A 17,085-nucleotide genomic window follows, 5' to 3' on the forward strand; every position below is an offset into this window, starting at 1 on the left:
AATAGATTGACTTATGTTTTAACTTGGCCCTTTTAGTGATTCTGTTTTTTTCCATTGGTCCAGTATTCATTTGAGGCCATATATATATATATATATATATATATATATATATATATATATATATATATATATTTTATTTAATAAAGTTAAGAAAGACTGGCAAGAAGGAGTAGGAGATTTAATGGTCCTATACTTCCTCTAAAAAAAAGAAAAATGGCACCAAATAGTATAAAACAATAAAACTGATATTCTCCTCTTAAATCCCCACTTATCCACTACAGAAGCTTCATCGGTCTTCCTTCACAAGAGAACAGCATGTGACCACTGGAGCCAATTAGCGGGCATATGCCATGGTCCTAGCATCATGGTTCCCATTGTTGAGTGGTTATGCCAGGATTACAGCACTTGACCGCTAAGACCACTGATTTGCTACAGCAGTCATGAGCTTTCCACTTATAAACAGACCAGGATGGTCACTGGAGCTTCTGGAGTTGATCAGTAGGGAATTGGAGTATTATGACACTTGAAAGATGAGAATCAGAAAACAAAATGAAAATTGTATGTGTCCTCAAAAGGTTAATATTAGAGATGAGCGAGCACCAAAATGCTCGGGTGCTCGTTACTCGAGCTGAACTTTTCGCAATGCTCGAGGGTTTGTTTCAAGTAACGAACCCCATTGAAGTCAATGGGCTACTCGAGCATTTTTGTATATCGCCGATGCTCGCTAAGGTTTTCATTGGTGAAAATCTGGGAAATTCAATAAAGTGATGGGAACGACACAGCAACGGATAGGGCAGGCGAGGGGCTACATGTTGGGCTGCATCTCAAGTTCCCAGGTCCCACTATTAAGCCACAATAGCGGCAAGAGTGCCCCCCCCCCCCTCCCAACAATTTTTACTTCTGAAAAACCCTCATTAGCAAGGCATACCTTAGCTAAGCACCACACTACCTCCAACAAAGCACAATCACTGCCTGCATGACACTCCGCTGCCACTTCTCCTGGGTTACATGCTGCCCCCCCCCCCCCTGCACGACCCAGTGTCCACAGCGCACACCAAAGTGTCCCTGCGCAGCCTTCAGCTGCTTTCATGCCACACGCTGGCCTCATAGCCACACCACCCTCATGTCTATTTATAAGTGCGTCTGCCATGAGGAGGAACCGTAGGCACACACTGCAGAGGGTTGGCAGGGCCAGGCAGCGACCCTCTTTAAAAGTGGCGGTGCGATATCCCACAATGCTGTACAGAAGCAATGAGAAATCCAATCCTGTGCCACCTCCATCAGGAGCTGCACACGTGGGCATAGCAATGGGGAACCCATGTGCCACACACTATTCATTCTGTCAAGGTGTCTGCATGCCCCAGTCAGACCGGGGTTTTTAATTCATAGACACAGGCAGGTACAAATCCCCAATGTGAAGTCCCTGTGGACCCACAGCATGGGTGGCTCCCTGGAACCCACCGGCGGTACATAAATATATCCCATTGCAGTACCCAACACAGCTGAGGTAACGTCAGGTTTAATGCAGGTGGGCTTCGGCCCACACTGTATGCCCCAGTCAGAGTGGGGTTCTTTATAAGTAGACACATGCAGTTACAACTCCGTGTGGACCGACAGCATAGGTGGGTCCCAGGAAGCCACCGGCGGTACATAAATATATCCCATTGCAGTGCCCTGGACAGCAAAGCTAACTTCAGATTACATGCAGGTGAGCTTCGGCCCACACTGCATGCCTCAACCTGACCAGGGTTTTTAATACATAGACACTGGCAGGTACAAATCCCTAATGTGAAGTCCCTGTGGACCCACAGCATGGGTGGCTCCCTGGAACCCACCGGCGGTACATAAATAAATCCCATTGCAGTGCCCTGCTCAGCAGAGCTAACGTCACATACAATACAGGTGTGCTTTGGCCCACAGTACATGCCCCAGTCAGACTAGTAATATGTACCTTAACAGTAACCGCGTTGGTGGGAATGTTGTGGCGACTGCGGACCTAGTAGCGCGGTTTTATTTAGTTGGTTTTCGGAATGTGGCCAGGATTAAGTGGGCCGTGGCGGGGGGATGGTGGGGGGGCCCGTTCGGCGTGATTACGTGAGGTTTCAGGAGGAGGAGCAGGAGGAGGAGGATGAATATAATACACAGATTGATGAAGCAAAAAGGTCCCCGTTTTGGATGGTGATAGAGAACGATGCTTCCATCCGCGGGTGCAGCCTACATATTGTTTAGGGACCGCTGCTGTCCGCTGGTGGAGAAGAGAAGTCTGGGGAAATCCAGGCTTTGTTCATCTTTATGAGTGTAAGCCTGTTGGCACTGTCAGTTGGCAGGCGGGTACGCTTATCCGTGATGATTCCCCCAGCCGCACTAAACACCCTCTCTGACAAGACGCTAGCAGCAGGACAAGCAAGCATCTCCAGGGCATACAGCGCGAGTTCAGGCCACGTGTCCAGCTTCGACACCTAGTAGTTGTAGGGAGCAGAGGCGTCACGGAGGACGGTCGTGCGATCGGCTACGTACTCCCTCACCATCCTTTTACAGTGCTCCCGCCGACTCAGCCTTGACTGGGGACCGGTGACACAGTCTTGCTGGGGAGCCATAAAGCTGTCAAAGGCCTTGGAGAGTGTTCCCCTGCCTGCGCTGTACATGCTGCCTGATCTCCGCGCCTCCCCTGCTACCTGGCCCTCGGAACTGCGCCTTCTGCCACTAGTGCTGTCGGATGGGAACTTTACCATCAGTTTGTCCGCCAGGGTCCTGTGGTATAGCATCACTCTCAAACCCCTTTCCTCTTAGGGTATGAGAGTGGAAAGGTTCTCCTTATACCGTGGGTCGAGCAGTGTGTACACCCAGTAATCCATAGTGGCCACAATGCGTGTAACGCGAGGGTCACGAGAAAGGCATCCTAACATGAAGTCCGCCATATGTGCCAGGGTACCTGTACGCAACACATGGCTGTCCTTACTAGGAAGATCACTTTCAGGATCCTCCTCCTCCTCCTCAGGCCATACACGCTGAAAGGATGACAGGCAAGCAGCATGGGTACCCTCAGCAGTGGGCCAAGCTGCTGTCTCTTCCCCCTCCTCCTCATGCTCCTCCCCCTCCTCCTCCTCAACGCGCTGAGATATAGACAGGAGGGTGCTCAGACTATCCAGCGACATACTGTCTTTCCACGCCTCCGTTTCCGAGCGCAAAGCGTCTGCCTTTATGCTTTGCAGGGAACTTCTCAAGAGGCATAACAGAGGAATGGTGACGCTAATGATTGCAGCATCGCCACTCACCATCTGGGTAGACTCCTCAAAGTTGCCAAGTTCCTGGCAGATGTCTGCCAACCAGGCCCACTCTTCTGTAAAGAATTGAGGAGGCTGACCCCCACTACGCCGCCCATGTTGGAGTTGGTATTCCACTATAGCTCTACGCTGCTCATAGAGCCCGGCCAACATGTGGAGCATAGAGTTCCACCGTGTGGGCACGTCGCACAGCAGTCGGTGCACTGGCAGATTAAACCGATGTTGCAGGGTCCGCAGGGTGGCAGCGTCCGTCTTGGACTTGCGGAAATGTGCGCTGAGCTGGCGCACCTTTCCGAGCAGGTCTGACAAGCGTGGGTAGCTTTTCAGAAAGCGCTGAACCACCAAATTAAAGACGTGGGCCAGGCATGGCACGTGCGTGAGGCTGCCGAGCTGCAGAACCGCCACCAGGTTACGGCCGTTGTCACACACGACCATGCCCGGTTGGAGGCTCAGCAGCGAAAGCCAGCGGTCGGTCTGCTCTGTCAGACCCTGCAGCAGTTTGTGGGCCGTGTGCCTCTTCTCTCCTAAGCTGAGTAGTTTCAGCACGGCCTGCTGACGCTTGCCCACCGCTGTGCTGCCACGCTGCGCGACACCGACTGCTGGCGACGTGTTGCTGCTGACACATCTTGATTGCGAGACAGAGGTTGCGTAGGAGGAGGAGGAGGGTGGTTTAGTGGAGGAAGCATACACCGCCGCAGATACCAGCACCGAGCTAGGGCCCGCAATTCTGGGGGTGGGTAGGACGTGAGCGGTCCCAGGCTCTGACTTGGTCCCAGCCTCCACTAAATTCACCCAATGTGCCGTCAGGGAGATATAGTGGCCCTGCTCGCCTGTGCTTGTCCACATATCCGTTGTTAAGTGGACCTTGCCAGTAACCGCGTTGGTGAGGGCGCGTACAATGTTGCGGGAGACGTGGTCATGCAGGGCTGGAACGGCACATCGGGAAAAGTAGTGGCGACTGGGAACCGAGTAGCGCGGGGCCGCCGCCATCATGTTTTTGAAAGCCTCCGTTTCCACAAGCCTATACGGCAGCATCTCCAGGCTGATCAATTTGGCTATGTGCACGTTTAACGCTTGAGCGTGTGAGTGCGTGGCGGCGTACTTGCGCTCAAACAGTTGCGCTAGCGACGGCTGGACGCTGCGCTGAGAGACATTGCTGGATGGGGCCGAGGACAGCGGAGGTGAGCGTGTGGGTGCAGGCCGGGAGACGGTCGTGCCTGTGTCCTGAGAGGGGGGTTGGATCTCAGTGGCAGGCTGGGGCACAGGGGGAGAGGCAGTGGTGCAAACAGGAGGCGGTGAACGGCCTTCGTCCCACCTTGTGGGGTGCTTGGCCATGTTATGCCTGCGCATGCTGGTGGTGGTGAGGCTGGTGGTGGTGGCTCCCCGGTTGATCTTGGCATGACAAACCTTGCACACCACAGTTCGTCGGTCGTCTGCACTCTCAGTGAAAAACTGCCACACCTTTGAGCACCTCGGCCTCTGCAGGGTGGCATGGCGCGAGGGGGCGCTTTGGGAAACAGTTGGTGGATTATTCGGTCTGGCCCTGCCTCTACCCTTGGCCACCGCACTGCCTCTTCCAACCTGCCCTGCTGCTGCACTTGCCTCCCCCTCTGAAGACCTGTCCTCAGTAGGCTTAGCAAACCAGGTGGGGTCAGTCACCTCATCGTCCAGCTCCTCTTCCTCCGAATCCTCTGTGCGCTCCTCCCTCGGACTTACTGAAATTACTACTACCTGACTGATAGACAACTGTGTCTCATAGTCATCGTCCTCCTCACCCACTGAAATCTCTTGAGACAGCTGCCGGAAGTCCCCAGCCTCATCCCCCGGACCCCGGGAACTTTCCAAAGGCTGGGCATCGGTCACGACAAACTCCTCCTGTGGGAGAGGAACCATTGCTGCCCATTCTCCCGAGAACAGTTTCTGGGAGTCTGCCTGCTCCTCATAATGTGTCATTTTAATGGAGTGAGGAGACTGGGAGGAAGCAGGAGCAGCAGCCAGAGGATTCAGAATTGCAGCTGTGGACGGCGTAGAACTCTGGGTGGTCGATAGATTGCTGGATGCACTTTCTGCCATCCACGACAGGACCTGCTCACACTGCTCATTTTCTAATAAAGGTCTACCGCGTGGACCCATTAATTGTGAGATGAATCTAGGGACCCCTGAAACTTGCCTCTCTCCTAATCCCGCAGCAGTCGGCTGCGATACACCTGGACCAAGGGCTCGGCCTGTGCCCACACCCTGACTTGGGCCTCCGCGTCCTCGCCCCGTCCACGTCCTCTAGGCCTACCCCTACCCCTCAGCATGGTGTATTACGAGATTAGCAGAAACAGAACGCTGTAATTAAAGATGCCACTTATTGGCCTGTGGTTGGAGGCTGACTTTGCATACGTAACGCACTGCAGAGGCAGGCAACAATTATGCGCAAGGCTGGGTATTAATTCACCAACTACTACACCCAGCAGACACACTGTAATGGAAGGCACTGACAGGCAGGCCAAATCTTGTATATTTTTTAACTTGGTGGGAACAACCGCACTGCCTGTGATATGCACTGTATTTCGATTGCCCTGTTGGAGGCTGACTTCGCGTACGTAACGCACTGCAGAGGCAGGCAACAATTATGTGCAAGGCTGGGTATTAATTCACCAACTACTACACCCAGCAGACACACTGTAAACGGAAGGCACTGACAGGCAGGCCTAATATTGTATTTTTTGGAAGTTTTTTGGAAAAAGCCAAAAAAAGTGGTAGGCCTTAAGTATTTTGCTTCTATTTTTTTAAATGGTGAGCTAAAACACCAGACAGACCCTGCATGCAGCGTATATTATGTATACTGTTTCCCTCTGGCGCTATGACGGCGGTGATGTAATGGGCACAGCAGAGCCAGGAAACAATTATGCGCAAGCCTGCTGTAACGCTTAGCTGCATATTAATTATGACTACTACCCCCAGCAGACACGCAGTACACTGAAGACGGTCACAGGCAGCCCAAATATAGTATTTTCCCCCTCAATTTTTTGGAAAAAGCCCACTGCTTATATAGCCTGTATTCCTCTTTCCCTGCCTCACCAGTACTGCCCATATACTCTGTAAAATGACTGCAGACTGAGGACGCTATGGTCTGCACGCCCGATATACAAAAATAAAAAAATGTGTGCAACACTGCTAAAAGCAGCCTCAACAGTACTGCACACGGTCAGATGTGGCCCTAAGAAGGACCGTTGGGGTTCTTCAAGACGAATATAACACCTAACACTCTCCCTATAGCAGCTAAAGCAAGACAGCACTTTCCCTGATCTATGTCAGAACGCGGGCGGGGCAGATTTTAATACTCGGGTGTCACCTGATCTCCCCAGCCACTCACTGCAGGGGGTTGGTATAGGGCTGGAACGTCACAGGAGGAAGTTGTAATGCCTTCCATGTCTTTCTATTGGCCAGAAAAGCGCGCAAATGTCTCAGAGATGAAAGTGACTCAAACATCGCGTGGTGCTCGTCTCGAGTAACGAGCATTTCGAACACCCTAATACTCGAACGAGCATGAAGCTCGGATGAGTACGCTCGCTTATCTTTAGTTAATATGTAATGAAAGATTTACAGGCATATTTTGTTTGCAGAATATTTTCAGTCACCTAGAAGAGTTTATTTTTAAACTCTGTGAATATAAACCAAACTGCAGGAAACTTGAACAATGTTCTCTGTGGTTTTAAATATAGAAGAAGTATGTGTCCAAAACCTGAAAAAATATGTGTATATTCAAATACAAGTCTTCTGAAAACACTGTCTGGCTTCTTCCAATCTGTCAACACCTTTCCAAAGTAGTCTTAATTCCCAAATGTATATCAGCCTAATCACACTAGCGTACACAGAACACCAAGTACCTTTGGTCTTCATATCTTCTGAAGTACCCTAAGTGTTTTACACTACATATAGGTTACAGGTAGGTAGGTTACAGGTAGGTTATAGGTTACAGGTTACAGGTAGGTAGGAAATATTAGGGGTTGATCCAGGGAACAGTCTGACTGCCATTAGGGAGTCGGGAAGGAATTTTTTTCCCCAAAAGGGCTATTTGGCTTCTGCTCTTGGTTTTTTTTTTGCCTTCCTCTGGATCAACACAGGAGGATAGACAGGCTGGACTAGATGGACATTGTCTTCATTCAGCCTAACAAATAAAAAAATAAAAAAAATAAGGAAGATGTAACAAGACCTCTGCAGTGCCTACTGGACCCTTTATCCAGGTTTTACAACAATAATTGGTTATTGAAAAACAAGACAGAATCTGTACACAGACAGCTGTTTTGGGGTTTCTGGATTGACTAGTGAGAGCCCTATGACATGAGTTGGGAGAGGTATCATCACTACTTAAGGAGAGCATGTAGAAGGTGAGTAAGAAGACTTAGGTTGGGTTCACACAGGGCGGATTTGCTGCGGTTTTGCCGCAGAAGAATTGCTTCTGCGGCAAAACTGCTTCAAAGGTTAATTTTGGCTTGCGGATTTTCTTGCGGAAAAATCTGCAAGCGTTTTTTTCCGCAGCGTTTTTATGATGCAGATTTGGCTGCGTCCATAGAGCTCTATGGACAAAAACGTGCTGTGGAAAAGACAGAAGAATGGACATGCTGCGTCCTGAAAAACCACGCCACAGTTGCATTTCCGCACAGCGGTTGTGCGGAAAAAATCCGTACTGTGAGAACAGCTTTTTGCCAAAACACATTTGTGCTGCATTGCACTGCAAACGCAGCAGTTTAGCCGCAGTGCGGATATGCAACGGCAAACCGCGGCAAAACCGCAGCAAATCCACCCTGTATGAACCCAGCCTTATAAGGCCATGCATGCTGTTCTGGGAAAAATATGCAAATAAGGAAGATGGCAACATTCCTGCAAACCATTCTTTGTTGCTGCAGAGGTATTGTTCCATCTTCCTTGCCTGCATAAGGGGTAAGAATTGCCTTATACGTCTCTTCACTCACCTTCTAGGTGCTCTCCTTAAAGGGGTTGTCCCGCGATAGCAAGTGGGTTTATACACTTCTGTATGGCCATATTAATGCACTTTGTAATATACATCGTGCATTAAATATGAGCCATACAGAAGTTATTCACTTACCTGCTCGGTTGCTGGCGTCCCCGTCTCCATGGTGCCGTCTAATTTCTGCGTATAATCTCCCGATTAGACGCGCTTGCGCAGAAGGGTCTTCTCCCATCTCTTTGGTCTCTGCACGAGCGGTGTTCTGGCCCCGCCCCCTTCTATGCGTCATCGCGTAGCTCCGCCCGGTCATGTGGAGGCTGAAATCGGCAATGGACCGCACAAAGCCCACGGTGCACCATGGGAGAACACCCGCGGTGCATTGTGGGTGAAGATTCCGGCGGCCATCTTGGTGAAGGAAGAAGAAGGAAGAAGGAAGACGTCGCAGAGCGGGGATTCGGGTAAGTAATAATTTTTTTTTTTTTTATCACGTCCCTTGTGTTTGTCCCGCGCTGAACGGGGGGTCTATGGAAAAAAAAAAAAGCCGTTTCGGCGCGGGACAACCCCTTTAAAGGGGTTGTCCCGCGCCGAAACGGGTTGTTTTTTTTTTCAATAGCCCCCCCGTTCGGCGCGAGACAAACCCGATGCAGGGGTTAAAAATAAAAACCGGACAGTGCTTACCTGAATCCCCGCGCTCCGGTGACTTCTTACTTACCTGGTGAAGATGGCCGCCAGGATCTTCTCCCTCGGTGGACCGCAGCTCTTCTGTGCGGTCCATTGCCGATTCCAGCCTCCTGATTGGCTGGAATCGGCACGTGACGGGGCGGAGCTACGAGGAGCCGCTCTCCGGCACGAGCGGCCCCATTGAGAAAAGAAGAAGACCGGACTGCGCAAGCGCGTCTAATCGGGCGATTAGACGCTGAAAATTTGACGGCACCATGGAGACGAGGACGCTAGCAACGGAACAGGTAAGTGAATAACTTCTGTTTGGCTCATATTTAATGCACAATGTACATTACAAAGTGCATTAACATGGCCATACAGAAGTGTATAACCCCACTTGCTTTCGCGGGACAACCCCTTTAAGGAGTGATGATGCAGGTGCAGGGCTCGAACCCAGAACCTCCTGCATTGCAGTTGGCAGCATTCTCCACTGAGCCATCCAGGACTTGGATAGTTTCTCTGCTAAACACCTAGCAACGTTCTTGGGGTTTCTGATCCATTTCCTTGTCTTGGCTTTACCCTGCTCCTAATTAGAGGCATTATATAAATCTGGACTGGTCTCTCCTCCAGCATGTGATTATTGTGCGTCACAGCCTTAAATAAGACCCTCTGCTGCCTGCTAAACTCAAACTAAACTCTACAGTTACCAACCTCTGGCTTCCCTTCCTTACAATGCTACCCTCCTCTATTTGTACTGCAAATCAAGACCTTCAGATACTGACCTCAGGCTTTTCTTCCTGACAACACTACTGCCTCTTCTATTTTTACTGCGAACCGAGACCTACGGATACAGACTCACGGCTTTCCTCTGACTACTCTCTGGACCTGCATGGCTACAAAACCTGCGGCTACAAACCTAGCGCCAGAAGCACTACAGTAACATACTACATACAACTAAAAAACTCATAACAAACATGAAATAAGCATTAAGGCCATGTTCCCACATGCTGTTGGCCACATTCTTTTGTTCAAATGACCAATAACCAGTATACAATTTTGTTGTCTTTTTTTTTTTTAAATAAATATTTGTAATGACAGTCATAGGTATGGACTAATAAGAAAGGATATTTTTCTTCTTTCTGTTGTGTGGCAATACTTACCTGGGCATGGTCATAAATATTTGTAATAGATTCAGGCAATTGTGCAGGTGAACAACTAATTAGATTGTCCATCTGTCAGCCAGCTGGTATTTTTTTTAGCACAATCAAGTTGGTAAGCATAATACAGTCTCTATGTCCTCCACATTTTTTTTAGGATAATGAGACAATCAAGTAACAATTGTAGACTTTTTAATAGCACTGAAGATGAACTGCGGAAGGCCTCTTTTAGACTACTTGTCATATTTGATTGTCAATGTTGTGATCTGATGACGATTCAGCGATGAAGTGTTCTATCAAGTATTAATAAAATATCAATTATCTTACTAGAGCGGTCCTGGATAGTCAATAACGCTGTTAACCCTACCAACTTTTGGTTTTAATAATTTGATGCAGCTGTGGCGAATCATCAAAATGTCCATTCTGGAAGTAAGCTGCAATTGACTCCTTCCTAAGTAACTCCATCAGTGTTGTTCTTGAATCATCACAACATATTCAGGTTTGCATAATACCTATTACCTGTTTTTGCACTAAGTAAAAGGATTTCTGTATCTTGAGGCTGCCTTCACACTGGCATGAAAATCACGCAAGATTTGTGCGTTGCGAGACGTACAAATATATGAACCCCATTTTTTTGAATGGGTTCATGCACATTAGCAATATTTTCCTGTATGGCACTGCACTGTAATGCTATGTAGGAAACAAATTGCTGCATGTTCTACCTAGCTGCAAGATCTCACATTGTAGCGCCATTGTTTTCAATGTGGCCAGCGGCAGCAGTGCCAGCTCCATTGAAAGCAATGGAAGAAGTCTGCAGTCAGCTGTGGCGGGGGATTCCTTTCATCCCCACAGTGATGCAAGGCTTTTTTCACATGAAAACGCCTTGCATCCATGGTGCTTTCACATGGTGCGGAGTGCGATATGAGGCAAGATTCACACCCCTATATTGCGCTTGCCAGTGTGAAGTTGGTCTGAGTAACTGTTCTTTTTGTCTTTTCCAGTAAATTTCTGTAAGAGAGGCAATATAACTTTGAGTTCCATTCCATCACTATTATTAGCAAATCATTAGTGAATGCATTTCAACACCTATAAACTAAAAAAGAACAAAATGTTCATTCGAACCCTGTCACTGCTATATGTTGTAGACTCATCATCATGTTATTGCCAGCGAGTTCACCATCACTTATCTCACATTTAGAGCTTATTCACATGGCGTGTTTGTGCATGCATTTGCAAATGCAGAGAACAGATCCCATTGTTTTCAATGGGTTCCTTCTCACTGTTGCTTTTTGCTTGCATGAAACAAAAGACAGAATGCTCTATTTTTGTGTGCATTTGGAAACCAAAAGGAGTCTATGGAGGTGTGCAAAACACTGCACTTAACCTCAAACACCGACACCTTATTTGGCTTAATAGCTGTTATGATTGTGTGGGCAAAGTAAGCATGGGGCCCATACGATCGCGACCAGAGTGGACTGGGTATGCACACGGGTTTCATGCAAACTGACCCTGTTCTACACGGGAGGATGGCAAGGCCCTACCTGAGCGGGGACATTGCCCCAATAAGGGCAGCCCAGCGGTCTTCAGATCTGGGCCCTAGCTGATCCTAGGAGCCACGCACCAGAACAGGATGCATTCACATGCCACATGACAGGGACTGAACAACAGGACACACAGAGCCAGAATACACAGCATACAGCAGCCACAATGCAAACACTAATAGCAGATGATAAGCTGAATATAAATGCCAGGTATTAGTTGACATTTTGTACAAAACATGAAAGCTAGCAGGCCACTTCACGGCTCCTGGCTATACCGCTAGTCCCTACACTAACCAGGAGTCCAACAGCACTAGATACAGTTCACACAGCAAGCTGCAACAGGACAGGACACAGATCACACAGCAAGCTGACACAAAACTGACAGAATATAAACAAACAAACGGACATGAACCAGCAAGACACAGATCACACAGCAAGCTTGCAACAAACAAGGATTCATGATTGCTCAACACCAGACAGACTGACCAGGAGCTGGGTTTATATGTGAGCACAGACCCAGGAGATTGACTAGCAGGAAGTACCATACCCAGCCAGCTCAATCAATTAACCCTGTAAGGGCTGTGCTGCTAGGAAGCTTAGAACTACAGATCCCAGCAGCACACAATAGCCATGCAAATCAGGGCGAGGGTCATTCCCCAACCCATGTCAACGAGCTGTGCCCGAGCAAATGTGCACAGTATCTTCTGTGCTTTATGTTGGATTATGCATGAAAACTCATGAATACTCGTTCAGAACAACTTTCTTGGTCTGGCTTTTAATAGTCTACCCTTTCCACCTACTCTAAAAATAACAAAATAGTAAATAATCTTCACAAAGGACATAGCTTATTCAAAATATTAGTTGCCATTTTCCAAATCACGTTGCTCGCCAATTGGCAAGTACAGGGTGGCCACAGAAAAGTAGTCCAGCACCACACTTTTATGAAAGCTGTCTAAAACAAAATCTGTTTTTGTTGCTCATAACAACCAGTCACAGCTCAGCTTTCATTTTAGCTTAGCAGTGTAAGAAATAAAAGCTGTGCTGTGATTGGTTACTATGGTACACATGTTCATAAGAATATGGTGGCAGGTTACTTGTCTATGACCCACCCTGTATATTTGACATTCGTTAAATTAACATTTTTTGTATTATTTGCTCTTCTCTCAAACTATTGTTTATGACAAACACAGCATGGAAAATGTAGTGATAACTCATATCTGCACGAAATTTCGCTGCAGCTGTATACTCTCTCGATAGCTATATACTGCTTAGTTCTTTATCATGCCAACTAGAGCAGTGATACTTATACATCTAGACTAGATCTGTACTGATGACCGATGTAAAGCTGGGGAAAAAATATCTACAATATTTCATAGAATATCTTATTTTAGATATATTATAGACTTGCACAATTAAGAAATTTGTACACTTGCACTCAACTGAATTATGTGCCTTGTATTACTGTATCACTAAAACAGTATTCTATTGGCCTTTCATGGAGTACCATGATCTAGAATAGTGACAGCTTTTATCTTTTCCTGTATTTTGCCAACAAACCCCCATGCCCACTGTTGAAAAATTAATTTTAATTTACTGCTGTTCTATCAGAATTGTTTTACCTCATAAAAAAAAGTTATTGCAATAATAGATACATATTAAAGACTTTTTCTAAATGTAATACCCTAATTTATAAGCATAGGTTCACAAGTTTTAAAATGCAATAAAAAATAATATGCCATAAAAGTATCTTGGCCACCTATGGAATCCATGCCTATCTTTTAGGCCCTCACCACCAACAGCCACGTTGGCGAGAGTTGAGAGGATAGAAAAAGCTGAGCCCAGCTGTTTCTGTAATTCCCATAGAAGACAATGATAATTATTCAAACATAGCACAGCGAGGTATGCTGTTTCTGTAACTCAAACGCTGCAGGAACAGTACAGCTTACTGTGCTACACAGTTTGCATAACTCCCCTTGGCCTCTATGGGAGTTACAAAAATAGCATAGCTCAGCTATTTCCATCATCCTGGCCACCTTGTATTCAGCGGTGTTCCATATTTTAATAAGAAAGGAACACAACTTAAACATTTTGAAAATTAAATGTCTTTTTAAGGCTTAAGCTTGCAAAGTGGTTGTTCATATGCCCTATTTGGACTATTATAGACCCTTCTCGATAAGCCAGAATGAATAACCAGTCTATATAGAGTAACTCTCACTTGGTATACCAAAGAATCTATGTATTACATGGACAGCAATTCATTTTAATGGGTACCATGAAATACTACCTATTATTACCACTGTAATACTCTGGCCAGACACATGATGGATCGTCATGGGTTAGATAAACAGAACCCATGACGATCAACTGATTGTCCAACTGATTTTCATTAATAAAAAGGTTGTCTTCCACAATTGGCCTTAAAGGTGTACTCCTGCCTGATTGCAAAGATGCAATGGATCTGATGCTGTGAACTTCCTACCTGATTGCAAAGATGCCGTAGCTGACATACATCACATTATGTAGCTTTTAGCTCTACAGTCATAAAAGTATGAAGAATAAAACAGAAGAAAAAGGTCAACATCAGCATATACCTGGCATTTGCACTGTCTCCCGATTTTGGTACCACCTCTCCCTAATAATTCCAGTGTTGGTGAATTCATCCTCATAATGTTACATTTAAAGCTTTAAAGGGGTTGTCCCGCGGCAGCAAGTGGGTCTATACACTTCTGTATGGCCATATTAATGCACTTTGTAATGTACATTGTGCATTAATTATGAGCCATACAGAAGTTATAAAAAGTTTTATACTTACCTGCTCCGTTGCTGGCGTCCTCGTCTCCATGTTGCCGACTAATTTTCGGCCTCCGATGGCCAAATTAGCCGCGCTTGCGCAGTCCGGGTCTTCTGCTGTCTTCAATGGGGCCGCTCGTGCAGAATGCCGCCTCCGTGTAGCTCCGCCCCGTCATGTGCCGATTCCAGCCAATCAGGAGGCTGGAATCGGCAATGGACCGCACAGAAGAGCTGCGGTCCACGGAGGGAGCAGACCCCGGCGGCCATCTTCAGCAGGTGAGTATGAAGACGCCAGACCGCCGGGATTCAGGTAAGCACTCTCCGGTTTGTTTTTTTAACCCCTGCATCGGGGTTGTCTCGCGCCGAACGGGGGGGTGGGGGGGGTTTTAAAAAAAAACAAAACCCGTTTCGGCGCGGGACAACCCCTTTAATAACAAAAATAAACTCCTACCTTCTTTTCTACAAGGTCCACAGCAAGTCTCTTTAGTGTGACATAATTGGTCTCACTTGGGTGGAGATGATAGGTCTCACGACATAGTCCTATCTGGAGCCTGATTGTTGTTTTTCCTGGAGATACTTTATCCAAAGTCATTATGAAAATCCACTTTGAATACTGGACTGGCACCAAGTTATACTGACTATTAGGAGAGGTTTACTGGGTATTTCTTTCCATGTACCAATACAAATGGAGGAAACATTTATCGATCAGCAACTTGAGCATTAGAAGTCATGTCTCACTTCTGGTAGATAATGTTCCACAGTTCCTGTATTTTTGCACTGAATATGAAAAAATAAACTTGTTGATGGCTGAACTATACTGTCAGGTAATCCAAAAGTTACAAAAAAAAATCAAAGGAATGCAGCAAATAATAGTTTCACCATGATGATCTCCTCTGATGTGTAACTTTAGTCTTTTCCAGGAAGACTCAAGGAATTCAGGCGTGCATACTTATTTTCTTTAAGACGTTCATGAGCTTAACAAATCCATTGTTGATGTTAGCTGAGTAAGAGTTCCAAAGCTAAAGACTAGTATTTCAGTCTTCTTTCTGTGGAAGAACAAAATGTGCTGTATATTAGTCTAATAGCAGAAAATAAAGGTACAGCAGTTTTGCAGCTCGCAAAATGGAGAATAGAACATTGAATTCCTGTATCATACAGAATGACATTACTTTAACCTCGTAAATCTGTAATGCCTCCTGCACGGTCCACACGGCTCGCGGTCAGACATGCGCAATACAGATTTTGTTTCTTAAACTACTGCTCCTCCTGCGTCATTGCCTAGCAATGACGTGGAATCCGCAACCTTTCCGTAATGTCAATTGCGGAAGGGCCGCGGATCGAACAGCTTCCATTGATTTCAATGGAAGCCATCCACACGGAATCCATGAAAAAAAATGGAGCATGCTGTGATTTTTTTTTTCTCCGCTTGCGGAAACCGCAATTGGCTTCTGAAAGTGTACAGAAGAATCGATTTCCCATAGCATGCTACAGGCGGTATTTGTTGCGGATCCGCTGTGCGGACACCAGCCGCGGATATCCACCCATAAGCAGGAGGCATAATAGTTAAACATCTTTTTGTATCTTTATGCATCTTTATTGTTATGGTTCTTTGCGTTACCCAGAAAACAACATGTGGAGGTAACCATGTGACGTTTCCTTTATATAAAATGACATCAGGGAGTGAGAGAATTAGATTAGGTACATAAAATTTGGATGCTAATTCTTTTGCACTTAGAATTGAATAATCGAGTTGGGACCCATTAACTTTTCCTATTTATGACAATCAATGCTCGTGCCAAATTTCAAGTTTCTATGACATCGGGAAGGGAGAGAATTAGATTCCGTATGTAAAATTTGGATGCTAATTCTTTTGCACTTAGAATTGAATAATCAAGTTGGGATGCCTTTACTTTTCCTATTTTGGACATAATCTATGCTTGTGCCAAATTTAATGTTTCTATGACATTGGGAAGTCGGATAATGATCACAGAACCTATGTCAGAACTGATCAGAATCTCCTTGGGGATCAAGGGTTCTCCATGGCACTCGAGCAACATTAAAAAAATAAATAAATAAATAAAATTTTTAAAAAACGCACTTTTTGCTGAGGATGTGCTCCTGTCTCTAACTGACTCCCTCTCCTCCTCCTCAAAGTCCTAGACATTGAGCATAAATATTGATACTAAACTAAAATGGATATAAAAAAGGAGTTCTTTCATTTGGCAATCAGTAGTTCCATATCTTGGCATAAAATTATGCTACCCATTATCAAGTATTATCTCCTCCAATTTCAATCCTTTACTTCCCGAAATACAGAGGGAATTAGAATCGATGGGAAAAACAGAGTCTTCCTGGATCGGAAGAATAGTGCTATATAAAATGTTGGTATTACTAAAAATCTTATATGCATTTCGCACCTTGGGTTATCCATTCCCTCAATACAATGTAACAAAATTCCAGAAGCAATTTTTACGCTGTACATGGAACAATAAAAGATCCAGGGTTGCAGCCTCAATTTTGTACCTGCATGGGAGACAAGGGTGTTTAGGGGTCTCTAACCTATGGGCATATTGATGATGATGATGATGAGTTCAGTCACATCTGGCCCTGGTCACTCCATGGATCAATGTTCTCTATGCATTTCCGTCTTTCACAGCTATTCACAGCTATGGTAGTCCAAGGTATCCGCAGCA

General features: G+C 46.2%; 1 protein-coding gene across 5 annotated transcripts in view; it reads right to left on the reverse strand.

Moving 5' to 3' along the window:
- The window catches only part of LOC136581891 (serine/threonine-protein kinase D1-like), a 339,882-nt gene that overhangs the window by 292,116 nt on the left and 30,681 nt on the right, over positions 1-17,085 (reverse strand). For 3 of the 5 annotated variants that reach the window (XM_066582541.1, XM_066582544.1, XM_066582543.1), the window contains one exon: positions 14,844-15,438. The exons of 1 other annotated variant lie outside the window; for it this stretch is intronic. In XM_066582541.1, the coding sequence (XP_066438638.1) occupies positions 14,844-14,984 (141 nt within the window). In that variant the 5' untranslated portion in view covers positions 14,985-15,438. Of the gene's footprint in view, positions 1-14,843; positions 15,439-17,085 lie in introns of those variants that run through there. One more of the 5 variants, XM_066582546.1, reaches the window with a different exon arrangement.

The sequence above is a fragment of the Eleutherodactylus coqui genome, chromosome 11, assembly GCF_035609145.1.
Source record: "Eleutherodactylus coqui strain aEleCoq1 chromosome 11, aEleCoq1.hap1, whole genome shotgun sequence".
Lineage (NCBI taxonomy): Eukaryota > Metazoa > Chordata > Amphibia > Anura > Eleutherodactylidae > Eleutherodactylus > Eleutherodactylus coqui.